Source organism: Oenanthe melanoleuca, chromosome 3 (assembly GCF_029582105.1).
Source record: "Oenanthe melanoleuca isolate GR-GAL-2019-014 chromosome 3, OMel1.0, whole genome shotgun sequence".
Lineage (NCBI taxonomy): Eukaryota > Metazoa > Chordata > Aves > Passeriformes > Muscicapidae > Oenanthe > Oenanthe melanoleuca.
Window position 1 is genome coordinate 86,793,992 of NC_079336.1, and position 10,470 is coordinate 86,804,461.

The following is a 10,470-nucleotide window of genomic DNA, read 5'->3' on the forward strand; positions in this document are numbered from 1 at the left end:
TAGCCAGAAGTAATTACGTTGCTCTGCTAATCTCTGCTGCAGAAACTCAATCTAACAGACAGATCACATCTATCAGATAAGAGCTCCATGCAAGGCACAGAGGCTGCTGCTTTTCTTGAAAACACACACAGCATTTTGTGTGTGTGGTGGTGCAACATACATGCATTACACCCTTTGGAATAAAAACTGTTGGGAATACATGCTGATAAGGAATAACTCTAGTTCCTTCCTTCCTCTGCTTGAGAGGCTGCAAATCTACATCTTGAGATCACACCACATGAATGAGGTTCCTGACTTTTACAAGCACAGGAACCTCAGGTGTAAGGATCCTTTATTATGAACCTGAGCACACAGTTACCTCTGTGGATCTCCCTTTTATTCCCCACCTTCTTAAAATAATGATGGAATGAGACAGGATCTTGAACCTTCAGCTGAACTATGCAATACATCTCACTTATGAAGCTGTGAGGTAATACTGTTGAGCTATAGCAAACCAGTATGAAATATTTCAGGTAGATAGCATTCCTGACTGATAACCATGGGACACAGATTTAAACCTGGAAGCGTGCACAGAGCTCATGTTTCAGAGTTTCACAGCACTACATCAAAGTCAACAAGTGCAACCTGCAACTTCACATAAAACAAACAGCACTGTACAGTCCAAACAATGGCAGAAGGTCTTACTGAAATGACTGCTTTCTACTTTCTAACTAGAGAGGAACGAAAGCACATCCAAGTGGGAAAAAATAGGAAAAAATATAACACAGAGAATTATGTATGTTACTTTTTTCTCATACCCTGAAACAGCCAAACTACTTGTTACAGCTTACCCAAAAGACTCCAAGCCTGAGCTAGAAGGCTTACATTTTATTCAGGTTGTTACTCTTTGGCACACTCAGCAGCCTCACAACATGGAAATTGCTGCCAGCAAAGTCAGGAAGAAAATTGTCAGTCTTTGTATGACCACAAAAAAAAAAAAAAAAAAAAAAAAAAAAAGCATATGCACATGCCAATATCAATTATACAAAAACCTCAAATTGCAAGAGTGGAAAGTAGTATTGGAACATCAAGATGAAACAGTTGGAAGAATTTTACAGCTCCCTTTTTAATTTTTCATTACAGTCATACAATTCACCTTCTTGTGTCTGGATATTTTTTTGCTTTTAACAAAAATAACCACTTGTGCGTGTTAGCAAGGTGAAAAGATTTCAGTCTCTCCATGAGGCTCCTATTCAAAAGTGTATTTGGTCCTCATCAATTTAAACCTCCAATCACCTATAGAAAAAATAATTCAGAATACCTAGCATTCTAAGTGCCCAGATATAATAAGGAGTATTACACTGCAGCATAAAATACTTAACATTTATTCTGTGTTGTGTACACACCAATGTTTGCTTGCAATCCTTCCACATATGAAGTTCTTTTACCCAGTGCAGTTCATCTGCTGGCTCACATCTGCATAACAATACCAAAGCCATACTCCAGGAATATTTGTGCATATGAAGAACAGCAAAAAACCTTTTTCTATCAATATCCTCATGTATGGGATAAGCACTTCCATCACTGTTACCACTTGTATTAGCTAGACTCACGGGAGCATAAGGCAAAAAGACCCTGCTAGCTAAAATGAAACTTCTGTATCTTTCAACAACATGGAAATAAGGATTTTATTTCTTTACAGAGAATTAATTGCACCATATTCCTGCCTAATGGAACAGTGCTGCAGTGACTGCAGGAGTGGATTTGACTACTTATTAGGAAAAAATACCTAATACTTACTACTAAATACATAATTTAAACAAATTGTTAGGAAAAAAATATCAAGTGAGAATATTTCAATACCGTTCCTTTTTCATGGCTGAGCACACTCCCCTTGTACAGAGTAAGAGGCTTTAATTTTTAAGGCTCAATCTAATTCTTTAGAATCAAAATTCTGAACATTGCAGTAGAGCAACAGATGTAATGCTGCATTAAGAGCTGTAATGCATCAAACACCACCCATCCCACTGCCCATCCAGTCTGCTCCAAAGTGCTGCTGTTACATAACTATCCCTTGCAAACCCCCTAGTTTATATGTTAACACTGGTAAGGAAAGAATATTCTCTATTTTAGTGAGCCCTCTATACATTGCAAGGATTAAAGGTATTTCACTGCCTTTCCTCTGTCATCCAAACTGGATTGACATTATGGCATGAAAGGTTCAGGTACTCCATACATTCTAACAATATGATATCATGTCTAACACAGAAATTAAACCACATTTCTAAGGAAACAGAAAACAACAGCTACTTTCAAGCCAAAGGTACTTTCAAATGCTAACCTTAAGGGACATACTTCCAAACTGGAACATTAAGCAAAAAATTCATGCTATTACCAAACAGAAGACAGAAAAATCAGCATTATTTGCTTTGGGTTTACCACCTTTTTGTTTCAATGGATAGTCTTAGGTCCTATGTTAATTTGCTACAAGTAACTTAAAAATGACAAGGGAAAGGAGATGGTATTCGTAGGAATGGACAGAAGTTAAATTTGTTTTGATATTGCGAAAAGAGTGCTTAGTGTTAACTTTCTTTGCACGAATTAAAACCAAAATAATAGAAAAACAACTGTCAAACGAATACAGCAAAACAATGGCCACTTTTTTTTTACTTTACAGTGTACTTAACTACTGGTTCCTGCTGCAAATTTACTTAAAACACGTCTCCTAATTGCACAAGCCTTCCTTCCCACGTTTCCATACAGGCCTCTGTGGGTTGTTCTCCCTCGGGGGCACAGTAACCCACTGGCACTGCTCCCGCTCTTCCCTCCAGAACCGAACTGTCTTCTGGAACAAAACACTCCAGAAGCCAAACGAGCGGCGAGGGAGACACGGATGCAGCAGGCAGCAGCTCTGCAGTTACCTGCGGGGCTCAGCAGCCTGTTCCGCAGCCATTCGCTGCGCAGAGGCAGCGGCAGGGAAGGTTTACGGGGCAGGGCGGCCGGAGCCCGCCGCAGGGCCGGCCGTGTGGGGCTGCCAGGCCGGGGGACCCGCCCGGCGCCTGCGGAGCGCGGGGGCGGCTCGGCTCCGCTGGGAAGGGCAGCGGAGCTCCGGGCTGCGGCCCCGCCGCCTCCCGCCGGGCCCGCAGCGAGCCGAGCCCAGCCGAGCCGAGCCCGCCCCGGCCCCGCGGGAGCCCCGCGCCCAGGGCCAGCGGCGACGGGCGCGGCCCGGGCGGGGAGGTGTGGGCGTAAGCACAGCAGCGGGGAGAAGCGAGCAGCTCCCCGCGGGCACTGCGGGGGAGCGGCGCGGGGGCTTATTTATGTCCCGGGCGCTAATTTGGGAAGCGGGCTAACCCGCCCCGCACGGCACCTGCCGCCAGCACTCACCCCATCCCGCGGAGAGGCGGCGGCCCCTTTAAGACCGCGGGAGACCCCTCCCTCCGGCCCTCCCGCCCTCCCCCGCCGCGCGCCTCCCGGGCCGCCAATCGGCGGCGGCGGCGCAGCCGGGGCTGCGGGCAGCCAATCCGCGCGTCGCTTGGTGACCGCAGGGGAGGCGAGCGGCAAGATGGCGGCGCCGGGCGAGGCGGCGGCGGCGGCGGCCGTGGCGGCTCTCTCGCAGCCCGAGGTGGCGGCGGGCTCGGCCGCCTCCGCCGTGGTGCTGCCGGAGCGGCTGCAGCGGCGGGAAGCGGAGCGGCAGCAGGGCGTGGAGCGGCAGCGGCAGAAGAAGGAGGCGCAGGTAGTGAAGGAGGAACAGAGCGAGTTCTTCCTGGCCGCCTTCGCCCGGGAGCGGGAGGCCGTGGAGGCGCTGCTGGCGGAGGGCACGCTGGAGGAGGCGGCCGCCCGCCTGCAGGCGCTGCAGAAGCTGCTGACGGACAGCGTGCGCTTCCTGGCGCCCTACGAGGTGCGGCAGGGGCAGGAGACCGTGGCGCGGCTGCAGGGGGACCTGGCGGCGCGGCGGCAGCAGCTGCAGCCCAAGAAGAAATTCGCCTTCCGCGCCCTCAAGAAAGAAGCGGCCCCGGGCAGCGCCCCGCGCCCCGCCGAGCCCGCGCCGCCGGCCCCCGCCGCGCCCGGCCCCGGCCTCGCCGAGGGCGAGTCGGGCGGGCCGCCGCTGTGCGGCTTCAGCGGCGCGCAGGACGCGGAGCTGGAGCTCGGCCCCGCGGAGCTGCTGCAGCGGGACGTGCTGCTGTCGGAGCTGCGCGGCTGCCGGGTGCGGCTCCGCGGCAACCCCAACACGCTGCGGGTGCGCGACTGCCGCGGCTGCACCGTGCTCTGCGGGCCCGTGTCCACCTCCGTGCTGGTGGACGGCTGCAGCGACTGCCTGCTGGCGCTGGCCTGCCAGCAGCTCCGCACGCACCGCACCGCCCGCTGCCGGGTCTATGTGCAAGTCACCAGCCGCGCCGTCATCGAGGCCTGCTCCGAGGTCTCCTTCGCCCCCTACTCCTGGAGCTACCCGGGTATCGAGCGAGATTTCGAGTCGTCTGGGCTCGACAGAAACAGCAACAACTGGAACCTGGTGGATGACTTCGACTGGCTGGCGGCTGACAAGCCTTCACCCAACTGGAGCCTGATCCCCGAGCAGGAAAGAATCACTTGCTGGGACTGACTGCGGGCGCAGCTCTGCTGTGCAAGGGATCCTCGTGTAAACGCACTGATCCACGAACTGTGGGACTTAATCCCCCCCGATATGCCATTAAATAATTCCATTCTGTATTCAAAGTTTGAACTATAATATATGGCTGGATTTCTGAGTTGAAGAATACCAGTCAGATATTGTTTACTTTTCTTGCACAAGTTGCTGCTATAATCTGTATATATCACTGTGGGATTTGCCAATTTCTGAAGTACCTCACTATGAGTTTTAACTTACTGAGGTGGGGCAGAGGCCACTGGTATACGAACAACAGTGAGCCTCTGTTAGAGCTGTTGTGCTGCTTTCACTCACCCAGGCAGGCTCTGAATTAGCTGTGAGTATTGCAAGCTGTACTGGAATGAAAAGATCAATTTCCAAATTTTCCATGTTTTTGTAGTTCTCATGCTGCTGACAGCAGCAATCTTGGGAGTGCAGGGCAGTACTGCTGTGAGGCAATGGGGCAGAAAAAGGTTCATTTGAAGGAAGAGTTTGTAACTGCACAGTGCAGCAGACTGAGATGCAGCCTAGGCTGTGATACAATGATGAGCCAATTTCTGTCGATTAAAGTTAAATCTGTAAGCTGGCTTTGAGAGAGATAAGTCTAAAGGAAGAAAGTGCTGTAATAAACATCTAATGCTCTCCTGATGTATTGACTACTCAAAATTAAAAACCTATGGTGTCTGTATAAATGCTAAAGCTTCACTATCTTGAGTGCTATGTGAAAGGATACTGCTTCTGTGAGCAGCTCAGAGGCATCCAGCAAGTGCTGATGAACATCACAGAAGCTGGGTTAACAGCTCCTCTGCAAGCTTAAACTTCAGGGGAGAGGTGTTCAGGGTTATCCCACTAGTTTTCCAGACAACAAGCTTTGTGTGCTAATTTGCAGCACTCTGCTGCTGCCTAAGTGCAGTGTTGATGGAGAGAGTCAGTAAAACAGAAAGATGCTATATTCCAGAATTGCATGTTATATTGCATAAAGTGCAGAACAATGTCTCTTCACTCCTGCTAAATAATAGTTGAAAAGTAGCAGCACTGTGGAATGCAATGTCTTTACAGTGCCTTGCTAGAAGTGCTGAAGTGACCACTGTCCATATATAAAGTATACATAGCAGTTTTAGGTTTCTAAAATCCCTCCTTAACTTGTGGCATTTTTCAAGAAATAATTATCTTGCCTTAGCATAAAGTTTAATTTTAAAACTTCAAATTGTTTATGCTGTGCAGCCATCATTTGTGTGCCTCTAACAGACACTAAATCCTAGCTGAACCATCAAAAACTGCACCACTGCCAGGAGAAGTACCTGAAGCTTCACTTAGGTGTTTGACTGGTTTTGAGCAGAAAATGTTTTTATATAAGTTCTTTTCAGCATGTTTAATTTAAAGGGGGAGGGCAAAAGGGATTTTTTTTTAATATTCCTGACAACTTTCACTTTTGTTTACTTCTGTTATTGTATGTTTTTTGACTGAATTGGATTTTGCATTTCAAATATATTTGTTTTGAATTATTTCAGTTGTTCCTTTACTAATGAGACTTTTTGCACTGACAGCATCATAAAATGATTTAAAGAATACACCCTAAGTCTTACTTTAATGTACATTATTTATACCCTTTGTTAGAGGGATGTGATCAGTTGAAGCTCTCAAGTATCTTCATTTTAACACATCCATTGTGGTACAGAACCTGCTTGTGTACTTAATTGTTCTCCAAAGATCCCAGCAGTGACAGATCATTCCTGTTAGCATCCTCTAGCCTTGAGACAGCAAAATATTTGGCCTGTGGGAAGTACAGTAATGGCTCTGTTCTACTTGCCCAAAGTTCTAAACATTTACACCTCCTTCCTGTGGCAATGCATCCTGGCAGATCCAAACACTTCCTACCACACTTCTTGTGGAAGTGCCATGTCCTGTTCCAGCTCCTGGCCCATGGCATGCAGTACTGCCTGGATAAACAGAGCAGGAGTCAAAACATGGAAGTTTAAACTTCAGTTTCACACATCGGTTATCGACATCCCAGCTCCTAATGTTTTCTTTCCTCCAAATACTTACTTTGGTCAAGCCACAGTTAGCAGGTAGTACTCTTCAGGAACATGGTGCCAGACAATTGCCCTAAAGATTTAGTATTTCCTTTGTAATACAGAACATGTAACTGGCTCTCGGTCTCAGGCATGGCGTGAAACAAGGAAATTCAGTTTGAGAGAAGCAAGTCCAGAAAAATGTGGTGAGGCAAATACCTAAATGTAATCTATAGTTCTAAAAATACAACTTCATGTATATGTGTATATATATATATATATATATATACACACAGAGTTGCACATGTTCCCATACACCTTTTTCAAATTGTACTTTCCTAATGTAGAATCATAAGAGAAATTCAAGACTATTTTGAAACAGAAGTCTGTTAGTGTTTTATGAGAACTTAAGCACTAGTAAAGGTTTGCTAGCATGTTCATGGGCTACTCAGTATAGAAATTGCAACTTTTTGGGGTCTAAGGAAAAGAAGCCAGTTCCCTAAGTGTTTCTAATCAACTAGCAATCACCCTGCATAATGTACAACTGAAGTGAATAGTCTCTTCAATAGCTCTAGCTCTGGTTTGCATTGCAGTGCCACCAGTTCCACCAGGAACTTCTCTAAAAGTCACATACTTTAAAGAAATTAATGATGCTAAACATCACAAGGGACTGAAAAATAAGTGCCTGCCAGAGGCATGGAAAAACAGAACATCAGCACCACAAACCTTGTGCAGATTTGCCCTGAAGAGCAGCTAACAGGCAGAAAGTTTATAAAAATAGTGACGGGCGTTGAGCTGCAGAAGCATTTTCTGCAGGGAGTCAGGAAAGCAGTCCTGCTTCAAACATTTTTGAAGACAGCCTAGTTGGACAGCCTTCCTCCAGCCAGTGGCCTCACCAAAATCTTTAAAGCCAGTGACACTTCCTTAGTCCACCACAGGGCTGTTACTCAGTGTTTTAGAGCTCCTGTGTGTGTCTGTGGAGGGAACAAAACAGTTCTGTGCAAAGATACACAACTCTGAACCCAGGGGAGAAAACTGAGGCCACACAGAGCCCTAAGCCTTGCCATTTGTTGGGGCACTGAGGGGTGGCACAGACCAAAACTTGTCTCCAGAGAAGCAGCCAGGAGGGCTTCCCATGGGGCCATCACCTCACCCAGAGATCTGTCCTGAGAGGGATCAGCCTGTCCCCTGGTTCCCTTTGGGCATTTCCCTCTGGCTGTCTGCCCCTGCTCCCCTGAGTAACAGGAACAGAAATGGAGTTACTTGTATTCTCTCTTTATCCAGCTCTCTTTCATTTAAATAGATTCTGATGTGAGCTGTAGTAGAATTGTTTTGTGGAAGAAACAGGTAAGAAATACATAAGACAATTTCCTACACAATTTTATGCATTATATTTTGGATTTTTTTTATTTAAGCAATAGCTGCATGTAGACAAGATTCAAATCTCAGTGGTTTTGCCTGGAATTGCTTCAGGTTTTACTAAACAGCCAATTTCGTCACCTACCAGGAAAGACAGAAATAGCAAGAAAAGGAATCTATGCAACTTGGGGAAATTTCAGCATTTCCATTCACATCATGATCTGATTTATCTGACTGACTGGGGGATCCACCTGTTGTGCTGAGATGTTTTCCAGCAGTAATGACTAGCATGAGCTTTTTGTAAGCTTCTTTTAATTCCCAACATATTTCTTTCTGTTTCTGCAAATACAAACTTTGATTTCTAACTCTTATTTTTTCAGCAGTGAATGCTGCACCCCAGGCACCACAATAATACAAAAAACACTCATAATGACTGTATTGGAGGTCAAAAAAAATAAGCTGTGTTTTCTGAACATTTTACACACCCCCACATGAATGATGGCTGAAATTCTGGGAGTTACCCAGAGCAAAACCACACCAAAACCCCCACAGTGTGCTCCAGCCAAGTTCAGGAGCCACAGAGTCCAGCAGGTTGAATTTACAACAATCCCAGCAGTGAATTTAGAATTTGCCTCTATTTCCAGCCTGTCATAAATCAGACTTTTCTCCACCTGATAATGGTACAGTGAGGTACAGCATTTTTATCACATTGTTCCTCAGGAGTGTCCCTGTTCACACCACAGAGTTACAATTGAAACAAAACTGTAAGTGAGGGTACATGAGCAAACCTCTCTACACAATAGCTTCCCATCCAAGGTAAAACCAGACATCATTATTCTTGCAGTGAAATATAACCACTCCTAAGGAAAGGGAAAAAAAAAAAAAGCTCAGAAAGGCACACATTTCATATCACAGAGCAGTGTGAAAGAAAGATTGGGCCAAGAAATGATTCTTTTTGCCATCTGAGGGTACTTCCATGGTTTAGGTATGCATGTGTTTTATACTCCTGAAGATGGAAAGATTAAGATTGGTCCAGGGCTGAGCACCAGACTGTTTAACAAATACTAGATTAAATTGTTTACATTCCTCTCTCTTAATTAATAAATTTGTAGCTTATGTGTAGGTTAGCAGGCATAGCTTTTTGGAAAGGTATCAATATTGTATTGTTATACATACACATTATAATTTTTAACTAGATTTTGGATTTGAACAGATTCATGGTGAGATCAATAATAATTTGAATATTTTACTCTACCTTTCCTTTTTTTTTCTCCAATATCAGCATATGAATTATACAATTGAATTTAATAGACAACCTCTGAGACCATTAACTCAAACATTCTTGCAGCATTTAGCTTTTATCTGCTATAGATCAATTTCAGCATTTTCTCTTTGAAATAGAAAGCAGTAGTAAGTGCCAAACTAAATTGGAGCCAAGAAAAAGCTTTTTAAGAAAAGCAGATGCCAGGCAAGAAGAGTTTTCTTTTTCAAACTGTCCCCACCCCAAAACCCTTCTGATTTCTCCATCACCTTCCTCTCCCTTGGGTGGCTCTGCCAGAGACAGCCCTTGGCTGGTGGGTTTGTGCCAATGCTTGCCCAGGGTCTGTCGGCTCCGTGTCTGGGATAATGGGGAAGAATTCATTCCCACTTTTAAAAGTGTTGAAAATCCCTTTTCAAACTCCTGAGCACGTCGAGCCAGCTGGATGGGTGGGGTAGTTTTTGCCACTTTAAGGCTCCAGCCAGTATTGAGCAATTGAAAACTACTTAAATAAACACCTTAAAACTGCTTAATATAAAACTACTTAAAGAAAACTACTAGAATAGAAAACTACTTAAATAAACAGCATTTTTCCTAATCCAGGTTGTTTTGGTGGTGCTGATTACTCTCTGTGATGATTTAAAGGTACCACCCAAAGTCTCACAGGTCTAATTAGTGAGTGTCCCTTCCTGAGCATCAGGTTCAGGATTTGTACTGATCACCTCCCAGCCAACACTAGCAATTTAGCAGTGATGTATGAGGACCCCTCCCGTTTCCTTTGTTTGTAGGCAGAAGAGTAAATCTGGAGGGATCAGCGAGCCCTGAAGCACGTCCTGCATGTTCTACTTCACTACTTTTATTCCTGAATTAGAGGAAACACTGTAGTGGATACACTTACATGATTTTGCTGCATCAGATTTATCATGGGTATCTAAATGTTAAATTATTAAACTGACAAGCATTCAGATTCATCTGTGCTCCTGAATACGAAATTACCCATATCCAGAGCAGCAGCAGGCTTACATCTGCTGTGGGCAGGAAGTATTTCACTGTATATCCTCATGACCTGCAGCCCTGGTACAGAATTCTTTTCCACTTTAATTACAGTTCCACTGTCATCACTGACAAGAAAGGAAATGGTTTCAAGTTCCTTTATCTAGAATTAACTCCAGGCTGTCAGATAAATACATTTTCCAAACTCAAGTCTCTTAGCTGAACCCTGGAAGAGTCAGTGAAAC

At 45.3% G+C, this 10,470-nt stretch overlaps 2 protein-coding genes across 2 annotated transcripts in view; one reads left to right on the forward strand and one right to left on the reverse strand.

Moving 5' to 3' along the window:
* Positions 1-3,390, reverse strand: part of BICRAL (BICRA like chromatin remodeling complex associated protein) — a 42,807-nt gene extending 39,417 nt beyond the window's left edge. The window contains exon 1 of the mRNA XM_056489000.1: positions 3,364-3,390. The gene's annotated coding sequence lies outside the window, so the exon portion shown is untranslated. The remainder of the gene's footprint in view (positions 1-3,363) is intronic.
* A 105-nt stretch (positions 3,391-3,495) lies between these two features.
* Positions 3,496-6,108, forward strand: TBCC (tubulin folding cofactor C). The gene has a single exon (XM_056489002.1). It carries the CDS (start codon positions 3,542-3,544, stop codon positions 4,577-4,579), a length of 1,038 nt encoding a protein of 345 aa, XP_056344977.1. The 5' UTR covers positions 3,496-3,541; the 3' UTR covers positions 4,580-6,108.
* The last annotated feature ends 4,362 nt before the right edge of the window (positions 6,109-10,470 follow it).

Excerpts from the sequence above, each read along its gene's own strand:
- TBCC (XM_056489002.1), top strand. The coding sequence starts at position 3,542 with ATGGCGGCGCCGGGCGAGGCGGCGGCGGCGGCGGCCGTGGCGGCTCTC.